The sequence below is a fragment of the Dama dama genome, chromosome 5 (genome assembly GCF_033118175.1).
Source record: "Dama dama isolate Ldn47 chromosome 5, ASM3311817v1, whole genome shotgun sequence".
NCBI classification, from domain to species: Eukaryota; Metazoa; Chordata; class Mammalia; order Artiodactyla; family Cervidae; genus Dama; species Dama dama.
The window spans coordinates 77,546,176-77,562,750 of NC_083685.1; the positions used below are offsets into that span (position 1 = coordinate 77,546,176).

Below are 16,575 nucleotides of genomic sequence, written 5' to 3' on the forward strand. Positions count from 1 at the left end.
TTATACACCCAACAGAAGATAGCATATAAAGTATAAGTAGCAAAATTCCAATTATATAAAGCCAAGAAGAATTGAACAGACACCCTGGGTTATAGAATTCAGATACTACCTCCCAGTGGGACAGAGATCAAAAGATTTTGAGTAGAGGCTCAAATCATACATATGTTTGTATGTGAATGTATATGTTTATATAGTAAGTGGATGTTGTCATCTCATTCTTGTCACCAATTAGCTGTATGGCCATAAACAAGCTATTTCCCTTCCTGGGGTTGCAGCTTTCTCATCTATAAGGTGAAAAGGCTGGATCTGATGATCTCTAAGGTCCCTTCCAGCTATAATATTTTATTACGATTCCAGATGGCTACTGGAGATGATAAAATTCTTTGTCAACTTATAATTACACTATGTAAATTATTATAACATTAGATTTTTCTCCTCCTAGGAACTGTCGTGTGAAAATGACCCAACAAATGCAGAATTTACATCTTTCTCAGTCAAAAAAGCATAGCGCCCCTTCGTCTCCCAATGCTGCCAAACGCCTGTACCGGAACCTCTCAGAGAAGCTGAAAGGCAGCCACTCTTCATTTGATGAGGCATATTTTAGGACAAGAACTGACCGGCTGAGTCTCAGAAAGACTTCGGTGGTAATAAAACTCTTTTTATTCCCATCTTGGTTTGATTTGTGCAGTTGTGTTTGGATTTTAGGAGATTTTAAGATGATCCTCATTAACTTCAGAACCGGATGTTTGCAAGTTTATAAATGTTGAAAGTCAAGTAAGACAAGAACTGCACATATATACGTTAGCCAAAGTTGGAATGACTGGGAGATTTTCCCTTCCTTTTTCTAAATTTCCTTTCCTTTATTTTCCCTTAGTTTTTCTTTCTCTAATTCACCGAAGAACTCCCAGAAGAGCAGTTGACAAATAGAGAGTTTGAGATCAAATAGGCTTTCTTGGGAGACCCAGTGTTCATTCAAATACTGAATAATATTCTAAATATATAATAGTAAATAAATCGATAGCAATGATAATAGTGGGGGACAGCAAAGGAGTGGGAGAGGGACAAAGGAAGGAAGAAAAAAAAAACTAGAAAAAGAAAATAGTGAGGTTAGAAAGAGAAATCGATATACCAAAAATCTAGGCAAACACAGTACCTGAAATTTATCATTACATTTACCTCTGAGTTCCTAGTCAGTCAAAGCAGAAAGGGAAGAACAACTGGTAATAGCATTCCATTAGCTAATAACTGAAAGCATACCAAATGATATCTTCCTGTTGCTAAGTCCTCTGGCCTTTATAAGATACAGTGAATTATGTAATGGAGAATAAAGAGTACTGGGGATCTTACAGACATTCTCAAATAGGAGGTTCTTATATTGCCCCTCGGTAAAAGCTGAGAGCGTAACATTAACATGATCAGGAAGGGTGTCTATGCAGGGGTTTATGGCACCATTTATTTGGGCTTAAAACAGAAATGAGCCCTAGCCTTCCCAGGTAGAAGCATACTGGAGTTCGCCAACAGAAGCATGGAGAAGGAAATTACTTAAGAGTGAGAGCAAATATGATGGCACAGGAGAAATTAGACATACTAAGAATCACAAGCAAATCACAACTGTGTTGTTTGGAGAGGGAAGCATATTAACTTTGCACTTTGGTTTCTAATTTTTCTCATTTCAAACACATCTAGGAAGACTTGGTTAAGCTATGGCCTAAGCCTCAGAGGCTCTTCAGCTGAGCAGATTGTCGACAAAACACTTTTCTAATCAGCAGACTGCCATGTGGCAAAGAGAACTGCCTACCAAATAGCTCCATCCCTTGGGTCCCCATTGTCAAAACAAGCATTCGCATAATAACTTTGTGTTTTCCTCAAATTTCATTCATGTGTTATGCACTCAGTTAAGCCGGCCTGCAGCCTTTGATGGAAAAAATAGATTTTTGATGAGACTAAAAATAAAACCTGCCAACCTTAGTATTTGGTTACTAAAGGTTTAATCAGACAACCCATATGCTAGGTCAGGACCACTGGTATTTTAACATGTTTAACCACCAGGCAATTCCTGGAGAAGATACCAGATAAATGTATGAATAGTATGTGTGTTGCTCGTCTCGCATGAGCTATAAAAATACATATTTGAGAGAATTCTAAAGGTTTTCTCCTTTGTTTACTATTAATATTCTGAAAGAAACTTTCAAAGGAAATATATTGTCTCTAGCTATTTTTTTTCTATAGGTGATTTGTATCCTGTGAATATTGAAATTTTGGCCCTCTCAGGCAGCAAAGAAGTTTGTTACCTAATCCACTGAAACCTTCCCTGAACACTACCTCTTGATTCCCTCATCTGAGGTTTCAGAAATGCGAGGTATTCAGTGACTATGACTCCAGGTTGAGAAAGCGTAGAGGTTAGTACAAAGGAGTTAGGGAGTCAGTCTGCAGACCATACCATACTGCAGAGTATGGACCTATTAGAAATTTGTAAATAGCGAAGGGACATGTAGCATTGTAAATTTTAGAAAGATTACTCTTGGATGGAGTAGTGATGGAGGAGAGTAAGACAAGAAACAGGTAGGCCATTGCCATAATCTGGGAGCAGTCTGAGCAACAGTCCAGACATGGGGATGGAAAAGGAGGGGATAACAGAGAGAGGGCATGTACTCTCAATTCTGAGCCAGTCATAATTTAAGTTACCCGTGCTATGTTATCTATGCCAGCATTTCCCATACTACGTTTTGTAGAACATTATTCCAGGAGAGTTAAAACAAATAGAATGAAAAATATGTTCTGTGAAAAAAATTATTTGAAACAGGTCATATTCCTCACCTATGAGAGGGTCACAATTGCATATTAAAATTAGTAAAGGCCTTGGGACTTCCCTAGTAGCTCAGGGGCAAAGAAGCTGCCTGCCAATGCGCAAGACACAGGTTCTATCCCTGATCCAGGAAGATTCTACTTGCCACAGAGCAACTAAGTCCATGCACCATAGCTGTTGAGCCCATGCTCTAGAGCCAGCAAGCCTCAACTACTGAGCCCACAAGCCACAATTACTGAAGTCCGTGTGCCCTAGAGCCCGTGCTCCACAACAAGTGAAGCCTCTGCAATGAGAAGCTTATGCACCACGACTAGAGAGGAGCCCCCACAGCAACACAGCTAGGAAAAATCCCATGCAGCAACAAGGGCCCAGCACAGCCAAAAATAAAAGAAAATTATTTTTTAAAATATGTTAAAACATAATAATATACAGAAAATTATGTTAGGTCCAGTTCAGTCGTTCAGTCATGTGCAATTCTTTGCAACCCCATGGACTGTAGCAAGCTAGGCTTCCCTGTCCATCACCAACTCCCGAGGCTTACTTAAACTCGTGTCCATGGAGTTGGTGATGCCATTCAACCATCTCATCCTCCGTCGTCCCCTTCTCCTCCTGCCTTCAATCTTTCCCAGCATCAGGGTCTTTTCCAGTGAGTCAGTTCTTCGAATCAGGTGGCCAAAGCATAAAATAAAATTATTTTTAAAAAGGTGTTAAAATATAATAATATACAGAAAATTTGCAATGTAATTTATTTAAAAAAATTAGCAAAGACCTTGAGAGGTCTTACAGTAAAATAATGCAATAACTTGATTTTATCTAACATTGACCAAATTCATTTGACCACATGTTACTTTCTTCATGGAACACTTCATGATGGCCTCCTGAACAGTATTCCACAGAAGACTGGTTTGAGAAAAACTGATGTCTGCTCTTATCTATAGATTGTATACTGAATTGTCTCCATGCATCTACATGTACAGATCTTTTCAATGCTCATTAGAAAGATGGAGGGAGGGCCCAACAGTGTTTGCTTTAGAGACTGTGGAGTGAAAGGGCTTCTGTGGTGGCTCAGTCGGTAAAGAATCTGCCTGCAATGCAGGAAACCCAGGTTCAATTCCTGGGTCAGGAAGATTCCCTGGAGAAGGAGATGGCTACCCACTCCAGTATTCTTGCCTTGGAAATACCATGGACAGAGGAGTCTGGTAGGCTGCACTCCATGGGGTAGCAAGAATCGGACAGGACTTAGTGACGAAACCACCACCACCATCATACCACTTATAAGTGAAAATGTAGTCCCTGAAGAAGTCCCTGAAATCTACAACAGCTAGGTCATGAAGACAAGCAGGTGTATGAAACTGTGCTAACCTACTTCCTTCTTCTCCAGAACTTCCAGGGCAATGAAGCCATGTTTGAAGCAGTTGAACAGCAAGACATAGACGCCGTGCAGATCCTCCTGTATCAGTACACACCAGAGGAACTAGATCTCAACACACCTAACAGTGAGGGGTTGACACCTCTGGATATTGCCATCATGACCAACAATGCACCCATTGCTAGGATTCTTCTGAAGACAGGGGCCCGAGAAAGTCCACACTGTAAGTAAACCTGAGAATAAAACACATACTATTAAGGGCACAGTTTCATCCCACTGAAGTAGTCATTACTGGCCATTAGAAAGAATGATTGACTAACCATAGGCTCTGAAATCCTTTACATGTTTTCATGCAAATAGTGACAGTGTTTATATGTCTAAACATCCAGTTACATTTTAAATAGAATATATGGAGTGGTATTGAACAGGAACCTTAGAAGAACTTCCTCTTAAGAATTGAACGCAAGCTCTAAGATATGTGAAGTACCCCAAATAAGGCTATAGTTTCCTTATTCTCTGTATAAGGAAGTATACATAGAGAAAAGAATGAGATAGGAAAAAGAATGAGCATCTGCATGTTAGTGTCTTTCTATTCACAATCAATATGGTAGCTCCATTCATTTATTCACTTAATCAACAAACACCAAGGAAAGGGCACGTTCTAAGTACTTGGAACGCAGTGGTGAGCAAGATAAAAATCTCTGCACTTATAGAACTTATATTCCAGTGGAGGAGATTTCCAACAAGCCAGAAAATAAATAAAATATAAATTCAAATAGTGATAAACACCATGAAGAAATAAAGTGAATGAGTGGGTAGAGATTGGTAGAGTGACACTATTTTAATAGTCTCTCTGATATAGTGACACTTGCTTCTAGTCCTAGATGAGATCAAGGAATGATCCATGAGAAGATCTGGGGGCTAATTCTAGGCAGAGTGAAGGGCAGGTAGAAAGGGTCTGAGGCAGGCAGGAATGAGATTGCCATGTTTCTGAAGAACAAGAAGGCCAGAGTGGCTAAAGCAAAATGAACACAGGGGAGAGTGATGGCTAAGGGACAGGTCATCGGGATCAGATAATTCAGGATTAGAGAGGCCATGGCGAGATGCTTCACTTTGATTGTATGTGTGATAGAGACATAGTGAAACAGTTTAAACCGATGAAAGACACATTCTGGGGAATCCCCTGGCAGTCCAATGGTTAGCACTCCTCACTTTCACTGCTAGGGCCCAGGTTCAATTCCTGGTCAGGGAACGAAGATCCTGCAAGCCACATGACATGGCAAAAAAAAGACATTCTGCTTTACATGTTAAAAGATCACTGCCGTCTCTGCGGAGAAGACACAGTGATGAGAGCAATTGTGAAACTGTAAAAACCAGCTAGGAGGCCATTCTAATGGTCCAGGTGACAGATGCCAGTTGCTTGGATTAGCACAGTAGGGACATTGATAATGAGCAGGGGTGGAATTCTGGATGTATTTTTTAACAGCTTTATTGAAATATAATTTACATACCATACAATTCACCCACTTATCATGTATAATTCAAAGATTTTTAGTATAAGCACTGGCTTGTGCAACCATCACCACAATCAATTTTAGACCATTTTCATTACCCCAAAAGAAATCCCATACCCTTCAGCTATCACACCCCCACCTGCCCACTCCTCAGCCCTGGACAACTACTTTCTGTTTCTATAGATTTGTCTGTTCTGGACATTTGACATAAATGGAATCATTCAACATGTGATCTTTTGTGAATGGCTTCTTTCTGAATGTATTTTGAAGTAGAGCTGATAGTACTTGCCAAAGGGAGCTGCTCTGGGCCATTGACCCTGCCCAGGAGTGGAAGGGATAAAATCACACAGCCCTTGCCCTGTGCCAGCCACTATTCTGAGCACTTTACATGTATTGACTCCTTTAATCCTCACACAACATTCTGAGGTAGGCACTCACATTCCCCTAGGTGCAAACTCTCTGACCCAAAGACCACAGTGGCTCTGAGCCACAGTTTTTATGTTTCCTAAAAGAAAAAAGTAAACTCATCAAATTGTTAGTTTCACTAATACTGATTCACTCACTTCCAAGTGGTGAGACCCAGAAGGCTGAAAGAGAAGCAACAAATATATAATTAGAGGTCACATCTATGCTCCTAAATTTCATAAAACCCCGCCACCCAAAGACTAGGTACAGAGGCAGATCCTTGTATCAGAAAACTCTTTCTTTTAAAAATGCTAAGCTCACCACATCCATGTCCAAAAGAATGAGGACTTGGGTTCAGTAGCATGGGGCTCTTCAGTAAGAGCTCCTTCGTCAAAGTGCCGCTTCTTTTTAGTGGAACTGGAGGATTTGGATGGATGGGCAAATAAGGATGGAAGAAATGAGAAAGGTTTATTTGCTGCCTTCCAATTTATGTTGCAATAATGTCTGTCCCAAAGATCCAGTGAGAGAGCTGTGGGGAGAGAATCAAGGGGTCTGAACACAGAGAATGCAGACTGAGCCCCATTCTATAGGAACAAGGAGACCATTCATCCAGATGGTGCCTGCACTGTGCTGGATGAAACATTACTCTTACTTACCTGAGACGCTACAAAAAACGTCTGCATTTTCCACGAAACCAGTAAGGCTCCCAATCCCCGCCAATCCCCTTTGTGCATAATTAAATCTCCATAAAAGAGCCCAAGTACTAAATATCTAGTTAAACCAAAAGAAAATTTATTGAAAAGATCCCTGGTTTTTCCTCATTCCCTGTGGGATGATAACCACATTATCATCAAAAAGTTGTAAAGGATACTGAGAGAGAAACCCAGGTTTTAGCCTCTGGGAAATATAATACCTAAGTCACCTCGGCCACCCAAAAAGTTAAAGAGACAGGATCGTGCATAGACTCCCACATGTGTAAAAACAGCAAAGGACAACTGATCGAGGGCCTATGAAATCTCCACATGCATTATCTCCAGTTTTCACACTGGCCCTTCAGGATAATGTTATTAACTCCATTTTGAAGAAGAGGAATTTGTAATTCTGAGAGGTTATGTGACTGACCAAAGGTCACACATCAAGCAAGTGAATAAGGGTGTCAAAGACTGAAGTCCAAGTGTGTGGGATACCATACATGGGGTCCTGCTGTGCAAATCTGCTGTCTTTCCAAGTAACCAGTATGGAAGGCTGTGGTCACTAGGCCCCTTTCTCTTTCCCTTTCCCTTTTTGCTATTTGCTAAAATTCCATTGTTCTGTTCTGTGCACTGAGATGCCATTTCTGTTGGAAAAAAGCAGGATAGAAGAACACAATCTGTTTTCAGGGATTGTTAATTCACTATATATATCAAGTACAAAAGAAATCAAATTGCTTCTGTGCGTGAGTGTGAGTCAGTCCATGAGAAAAACAGTCTGGCAGCCAGAACCAGGTAAGCAAGCATCTGTTGCAAACTGTTCCACAGAAGCAGTAGAGGCAGGATAGAAGAGTAATAATAATAATAATAATAACAATGAGGTCTTAAGTTCTTAGAGTATTTTACACATTGTGAAAATGCTTTTGCTTACATTTGATCCTGACCACTGGTTTGTGAGATGAGAGCTTCCTGAAATAATGAAAAACAAATAATTTATCCAGCGCTCCAAAGCTAATAAGTGGTAGACCCACAATTTGAACCCAGATCTTCTGTATTAAATGCTTTGGTATTGAGTATTAAATGTATTTAGCATTTGGTATTAAATGCTTTAGGTATTTGTAGAAAAGTATCAGCCCACTTCCTGACACAATGTGGATATTCATTTCCTTCCTTCCCTAACTCTTCTCCATCTGTTTGTCTTCTAATGCCTGTCAAATATTTCAGGATTTCCAATAGGGTAAAATTTCTGTCTTCCCTTCCCCTGTGTGTTCCCTTCTGAAAACAGCCCAATACTCTTTTCACTATGCCAACAAAAGATTTCGACATAATTCAGAAGAAAGTCCTCTGTATTTGTCTCCATTTCAAAACAGGAATCACAAAAACACAGATACGTTTGGGGACTTAACCTCCTAAGCCATTGGTCAGGCATGTCGTCCAGGTTTTAACCCCTCAAAGCATAGAGCGATATGGAGCTGTTCTTAATAAACATGGCTTGAAATCTAGACATGTACATTTCCTTATTCATAAGGGAAGTGCCAGAAGAGACCACCCAAATTTGCACACTGCCCCAAGGTTAAATATATACGGAACTTCAGCCTGCTCATTAGATGAATCAACTGTCTTTATTTGGCAACTATTTTCTGTTCCTCCCACCTTTAGGGAGCAGCACAAAGTAATATTCATTCCTTCTAGAAGAAAACATCAGCCATTATTGAAGTAGAATCCCACATAGGTGTGCCGAGCTTAGGAAACAGGCCCAGAATCTCAAAGGACCAGACCTAGGAAAACTAATGTACAGAAGTACTTCAGGATACCTGGGGACTATACTTTTGATTTTTTCACCCATTCAGTATCCCACTTGCTATAACACAGACTCAGTTGAACAACTGCTATCTGAGAAAGACTTGCTCCATATCTGAAAGTCCCCTGTCATAGACCCCACCCTTATTCAAACTCATACCCTGCCCTCCTCACCTTTGATTCACACTCTCACAGTCTCCAGAGGCATTTACTGAATCATCAGTGAGGTCCTTGCCTTTCTGAGGTTGCTACCTATTGGGCATCATTTAGGCTCTCCCCATGGACAGAGGAACCTGGCGGGCAAAGAGTCGGACACAACGGAGCAGCTAAGCACAGCACAGAATAGGGTCTATAAACGGTGATCATAAAGAAGCTAGTTCTTTTTGGACACCTACCATATGCAAATCTGGTCACTCACATGAATGTTAACTCATCTTTTGATCCCAACACCTGGCACATAGTAGGGGCTGAGAAATTTTCAGGTGAAATTTTAAGACCTGTCTTACGCTGTTGTGAATCACAGATATTGAATTTTAGCACACATACATGTGCACTCACACACACAGTGTATGAAGAAAAGTTTGTCTTCCAGTAATTTACACTGTAGGGAACCTTCTGTTGCTGCCATTATTGTGTTTTCCAGGCACTGTTTTGAAATTTTATTTGCAGACATAGCCTGACTTTTTGTTTTTATACTGATTAATAACATGGCAGACTGTTCTTTCTGCCCTTTCCTATAGCTGCATTCTCCCTTCTGCCCAGACCCTCTCCTCCCTCTCTGCATTCCATTGTGAACTCCTCTCTCTTGCTTTCCCTTGGATACTGCCTGTGGCACTAGGAAATGTCTCCCAGAATTAGTTATATTCAGTTGGTTCATAAAATACGATCGCAGAGTAGCTGTCATCTGAGTGTGGTGCAGACACCAATGTCAAAATTTGGCAGCCTTGTCAGGATGCACCGCTCGTTTCTGCAGTAGTCAAGGGTCCATGCTGGTGCTGGGACCGGTTCAGGGCACGTCTAAGAGGTGTGACTATAAACTAATGAGGCTGGCTTTATGTAAACAAACACAGCAGAAAGTCTACAATCCACACGAATGTTATCCTGTAACAGGGTCCTCATGGGAGACCCCACACTTGCTTCAACAGTGCTGCCCTTGCTCTAAACACTTTTGGATTTGTCCTCGGAACCAGTTTATGAGAAAATCTGACTTGTTGCTTAGAGTCACACCTGATTTTTGTTCCAAAACAGCATTGCTCAGCGTCATCACCCTCCCTGTTTACCAGACGTGGCTTCCAATGATTTAGAGAGGTTTCCTGAAATCAAATCCACCCTCAAAAGACAATGATTTTCAACCCTTAAAACAATGTAAAGGACAAGGCTTAAACAAGTCTCTAGAATGTGTCCCCAGATATTTTTGTCTGCTCCATTAAAATAGGTGTACAAACCATTACCCTGACTTATGAACTTGCTCCTCCTCAAACCTTATCCCATACTGCTCAGCCCTCACCTGTGATACGCACACCCCCATTCCATTCCTTAAACACTCCTCACTATCTTATTAGAGGGCCTTCGTATGGCTATTCTCCAGCCTTGAAAAGACTGAGTGCTTTTAATCTTGATCATTTCATTGCCAACTCCTTCTTAACATTTCAGTTCAAATTTACATCTTCATGAGAGGCTTTCTTTGGTCACCAAGTCCAAGGTCTAAAGTCTCTTTCTTTTTTTTTTTTTCCTTGAGTTTATGGGGACCTTTAGTCTCCTTTAGCAATTTAAAGATGTTGGGAGCAGTGATAGGAAGTAAATAGAAAAAGGATGCAAGACAAGGACTGTTCTATCTACTGTTTTGGGCATGGGAGGCCATTTTTTTAACCAAGATTTTACTTATTTCATTTTTTTGTAGACAAGTGTATTAGGCTAGACTTTGCTGTAGTAACAAAAATACCCTCCCCCCAATTTCAGTGAACTTACCACAAAGGTTTAAGCTCACGCAAGCTTGCTTGGGTTCAGGCCACCCTCCCTGGGCAGTTGACTTCCATGCTTGAGTGAGAGGAACTGGGTGGCAGAGAGTTGTACATAGCTCTTAAGAGTTTATTCTGCAAAGTAAAGCCACTTATTATCACATCAGTTTATTTTAGTTTTCTGCATAGCATTGGAATCACTATACAGTATTTTCTCAGTGTTTTGATTTCCTTATTTTCTATCTCCTCTGCATTAGAATGTAAACTCCAAAGAGCAAAATTTGTCTCATTTGTCACTCTATCCCCATCAAAGAGTAGGCACTTGATAAACATGTGTTTAGTTGAACTGAATAAATCCCAAGACTAGTTCTACTTCTTTTGAAGGGTATGAATATATTATTAATTTCGAAGGAAATAATTTTACTAAATATCAAGTGAATTTACCTCTTTTATTTGCAAATAATTTTTTAGACATCAGGTGGCCATAGCCTAAGTTCTAGTCACTTGCTCTTCAAGAGTTGATAACTGTTCTTTCATTCTTTTATTTTTAATTTTTAAATATTCCTGCAACACTGAATGTATTCTCCTTTCCCAAAATTAAAACATGCATAAAGTATAAAGATACCTTTGTTGGCCAACCCAACACATACATGTGCACATGCACACACTCACTGTCTAGGCTTCCGTCCCTCAATTCAACCAACATAACCACTGCTCTGCTCTAAAGACATGCTTGAGCCAGAGGATCCATTCAAACTTGCTCAAGTGACTGCTGGTAACAGGCCTGTGTTCCTTCCTGTATGGGCCTCTCCATTGCGCTGCTCCCTGATGTGGCGATTGGCTTCCCCTAGAGGACATTATTTAAGTAAGAGAGAGAGATCAACCTAGATGGAAGCACCAGCCTCTTGTAACCTAATACCTAAAATATCAGAGGTGATGTATTATCACTTTTGCTGAATCTTGCTGATCTTGATGCCCAATGCAGATCAACCCCGGTACAAGGTGTAAATGCTAGGACAGCGAGAGCACTAGGGGGTCTCTTGAAGGCTGGCTACTCTGCTACCTATCTAAGATTGTTGAGAATTAAATGCAGTAGGTTTAAAACATTTCCCTGGCACATTGTAAATGGTCAAATAAATTGTTAGCCAATATAACTCTCAGAAACAAAATAAAACAACCCAGGATTTTCTGGTAGAGAATTTAAATATTTTACCCATCTGTTGTATGGTCTGTGCTGTGAAAACACTGTCCAATATAAGCACTTTTTAAAGTTTGTAGGATTTTATGTTCTAAAACTACACTGTCAAACATAGACATATGACTGTTGAGTACTTGAAATGTGTCCAGTCCAAATTAAAATGTGTTTTAAATGTAAAATTTACAATGAATTTTTAGGGCTTAAGTACCATATATATATGATTAATAATTTTATACTGATTCCATGTTGAAATGATAATGTTTGGATCTATTAAGTTAACTTAAATATATCATGAAAATTAATTTCACCTACTTCTTTTTGCTTTTTTAATGTCACTACTAGGAATTTTTAAATGATGTGACATACTATATTTCTATTGGACAGCACTAAAAAATCAGCAGAAGTTCCAGCTATCTTATTTCATCTTTAACCCCTCTATGACATTATTGAGTAATCTGCTTTGGATTTTCTAAATAAGTTCTTCAATTATTTTGTGTGTTTGTTTCAGAGATAATGTTCATTTGCCCCTTGGAGTTTGGGAGACGTGGGCAGAAAGTCTCTCTATGTCAATAGCTCTAGCTTCTTAAAGAGCAACAATTACAACTTACACTATATAATGTGGAGTTTGTGAATCTACATTCTGCTGAAAATAGCAGAGAAAAACATTTCAGAGCCCCATGTCCAAGTTGTAATGAGTTCTAAGAGAAGAAAGTTCACAGTATTTGAAATGAAACATTTAATCTCCAAATCACTAAAACTTTTTGGGAATCACACTCTCAAAGTCCTTGGGAAAACCTGAAAATAAGACAGCAGGTTGAGACCCAAGTGAATTTTGAGCCCTGAATCTTATTAAGACAGGTAAATTGCAACTTATGTTTTGAGTTTTTTAATTAAAACACATTTAATTATTAATCCCCCTATATTACTTCTTTTGACGTTCCTAGCTGGAAACAAGTCAGTTGTGAGGTTGTTGGAAGGTTGTCATTTATGATCAGCAAAGATAAATTTTATTAACTGCTATTCTTGGTTGCCCAGAGGATATTGGCCTACAATGCAAGGTTTATACATAAGTGACCTTGTTTTCTCCTTTGAAATTACAGATAGGGTTGAAATTGACACCACTTAGTATATAATGTATTTTTGAATGGAAGCTAAAACAGAAAATTTGTATCTGGGGCAAGAGATTTTTATTTTTTGCTGAAAGAACACAAAGGTATTTTATAAAAACAAGTATTTGATTTATATTTGTGTGCCTCTTAAGTATAACACAGACCAAAGGGTTTAATAAAAATCTTTTAAACCTGTACTACTTGAGAGTGTTCCGTGTACAGTTACTGGTGAGCAATGAGTTCCCCTCATGAAGAAACTCATACGGAACTAAGGGTACTATAGGAAGAGGCGCCTAAGGCTAGTGGCAAACAGCCTCCTACCACTGAGTTTAAATGATTATCTTACGACCTGTGTTTCTTGTCAGTGAAAACCAGGGAACTACCAATGACAACAGAAAAGTTATCACTACATCACAAAATAGCGTATCATGAGTAATGGGCAAATGCATTTTTTTAAGTAAGCCAAATGAATAGTTCCCTGAAAGTGTCAAGAAAAAATTAAAATTAGTTTACATTTTACTCTTTTATAATTTTCAAGCTTTAAGCAATTTCGGCCCAAATTCACCAATTGCAAGGGAAAAGAAAAAATTAAGAAATGTAAGGCTAATAAGTAGTTGCCAATCAGTAGGTTAGATTCTGATGGTGAAGAAAATCCACTTGGTCTGATTATTATTTATCTCAGGATTTAAACAGTAACCGTAATTGTATTCTTTGAACACCAAGTTCCTGCCCCTCCCCCCATTCCCACCCCAGTAGTTAATTAGCTGGGCAGGTCTTAGAACAAATACCCACTCAGAAACACTGGGTGGTAGAAATGCTGTTGATAATTAAACACCACAATAGCATGGAGCCTATTTCAGGAGCCGCCAAGTGGTCTTGCCCCAGCCGAACCGCTCACCACACACTCACAGACCCTCTATTGTGCTGGCTGGCTGCACAGAGGGATAGTTGCTTGGCTGGAGAAGGGATCAACTGCAGTAAGAGTGAAAAGACCAAACCTCGCAAACAGATACAGGAGTTCTGGACTCAAGAGGAAAATATCCAGAGGGTAGAAGTAAAAGGAGAATGGATCCAAGAAAAAGGGAAGTGACAGGCAGGAAAATTAATCATAGAATAGACACTAACCTTTCTAGTTTCTATGTCCAAACAAACCACCAAAATAAGCTCACCAATCCTGTGCCAAATAGATAGCAATTAGAAAATAGTAATACATCAAGAATAGGTTGATTTGCATTCCATTTGGGTTTAGAGGAAGTTCACTGGGTTTAAGGTTTTTAAGTTGGATCATCATCCCACCTCCCTTGATATCAGTTTATCTTTAAAAATAAGGGGGTTGAAAACGTTCTCATTCTGGGTGGAAAAAATAGGAATGAGATTCCCCAAACAATTTCCAAGGTGTCAAAAAGCTTAACAAACACATCATTACTCAAGATAAAACTACACAGTCTAATATGATTATCATATTTACCTGCTTTTCCTTAAAACATTAACTCAGTTTGTTAGGCTTGATTATCTAATGCTGAACAGATGCTTCTATTGGCAGTTATATAGGTCATTATTAATAGGGAGAAAAATGATTACTTTAAGTCAGCTGATTTGGCAGTCAATAAAGAAAATCTTTCAAGAGAGAGTGTTTTATTAAACTATTAAAAAATCCATAGGATAAAAATAATAAAAGGTTTGCTTGGTGAAATGGTTTGAAACCACTGGCTCAGTTAGTGCCTCTTCAACTCGTGCATGAAATTACCTCTAACGGAAGCAAGTGAGTAGGTATATTCCCAGGGGCACCTGGAAACTTAGCCTGGAAAAAAAAGAGAGAAAGAGATCCATAAGCTTTCTTTTCTAATCTTCATTTTTTAAGGAATATGTTCCACCCTTCTCCATAATAGAAGGGCTAGTTTTAACTTCTAAATAATTTGCTTTCATCAAAATCTGCATGGAAAATTCAGTGTTCCTGAAAGACAGACATATTTATTTTGAGGCTTCAGAGATGCCCGCTGAACTCCATCAATACCACCACCATACTATGTTGTAAGTTAGGTGTCTCAGTCTGAGAAGCACATGTATCTAAACCATCTTGGAAAACTTACTCGGCCATAAAATTCTATGTATCTCTCTTGTTATTCTATGAAGAGGTGAATGCTTTATTTCAAAGACTCAGAGTCCTTTTATCCCTACCACTAAAATAGCATCAAGTCTACAGTCTAGGAATAAAGGCAAAGTCTAGAAAAAAAAATGTGTTGTGCTAGGAAAAGCAGGAAAAATTTCAGGGGGAGCCAAGCATAGCTCAAGAGAAGCTGTCCATCTGAAATGCCACCTGGAATTCACACCAGTAATAACTGTTGTGGATATAAAAATTAATAGGGGGGATTTCATAGTATTAGAAAAATTTATTTTTATAAATCATCTGTCTATCGCCCAAGTGTTGACGCATGCATGCAATTCAAACATCAGGCTCACAATAAAAAGCTCACTGAATGACTTAGCAAGGACAATTCCCCCATTTTGTCCATAATTTGGAGTGGAAGAAGGTGGGGGCAGTGGGTAAAGGGTGCAGTTACTGGGTCAATTAATCAACCTGAAAACTGTGACACAAACTCTGACGCCTAACCTATGTCTAAAAATACACAAATGTATACGAATTTGTTTTAAACTGTCAATGCCTATATTTAGGACCTTCCCAGCAAAGCTATAATGAGACTGTGTTTGAGGGCTTCAGTCATAGCAGACTCTACCATTAATCTGAAGTTAGTTAAATTAACAGCATTTAGTACTGACTTGTCAATCTCACTGCTTCAGGAAATTGCACCTTGAGGCTACTAATATTGCCAATTTTTCCACAGGAGTATGCGCCTGCGTGTGCGTATGTGTATTTTTTTTTTCTCCAGGACCTCTGTGTTCATACACCATCATTGCTTCCCTACACCCACAGCACTTATATTATCATTTATTCTGGCCTCCTTTAGCCTTCCCAAGGGGTTCCGCATAGTGTAGCTTCTCAGTGAAAGAGTTTTTTAGCTCTATATTTGTTTGTTTATTTTTCTGTCATGGCTCATGACTGAGGCTTTAAAAAAAAGTGTGCCAGTATTTAGAGTACATGATTGACTGCTACAGCAATGTGCATTAGCCATGACAAATCTGCAGCAAAACACAGTCCTGAGTGTTCTAACCAGCAACTTTCAAAAGAAAGAAAAAACAAAAAAGACTCAACTAATTTTTCATTGAATTCATCAGTAAATAAATTTAGATTGATGGTAAGCAGGGGCAATAATAAATTAGTATTCATTTCCTGTAATTAATGCAAACATGCCTATGAACACAAGACAATATGAATATATAACCACATAATTTCCATTTCAAAGTACACCTAAAATCTTTCACTTTGCGTTATCTTCATAATATTTTCCCTGTTAATTAGAAGAATAAAATGGTTAGATATCTTTCCCACCCACCAGGGGGAAATATTGTTTTGATCACAGAGTGTCAAACACATTTTGGTGACAGATCTGCAGAACTCGGTTCTGCTCTGTTTCATTATTTGTGTGACCCTCTACCCTATGCATGCTAGGGCTCTCTTTTCTTCTTTATCACTAACCAGGAAGGGCTCCACTGAACTGGCCAAGTGACCACCTAGGCAGGCCCTCACATGCATGAGTGCTATGAGTGGACAGCAAGAAGCAGACTCCCAATCTGACATAAGAATTTGAAATGTTCTGTCACTGACATG

General features: G+C 39.2%; 1 protein-coding gene across 1 annotated transcript in view; it reads left to right on the forward strand.

Moving 5' to 3' along the window:
• The first annotated feature begins 443 nt into the window (after positions 1–443).
• ANKFN1 (ankyrin repeat and fibronectin type III domain containing 1) overlaps positions 444–16,575 on the forward strand; it is a 159,599-nt gene continuing 143,467 nt past the window's right edge. Inside the window, exons 1-2 of the mRNA XM_061140936.1 lie at positions 444–644; positions 4,188–4,398. Of these exons, the coding sequence (XP_060996919.1) occupies positions 459–644; positions 4,188–4,398 (397 nt within the window). The 5' untranslated portion in view covers positions 444–458. The remainder of the gene's footprint in view (positions 645–4,187; positions 4,399–16,575) is intronic.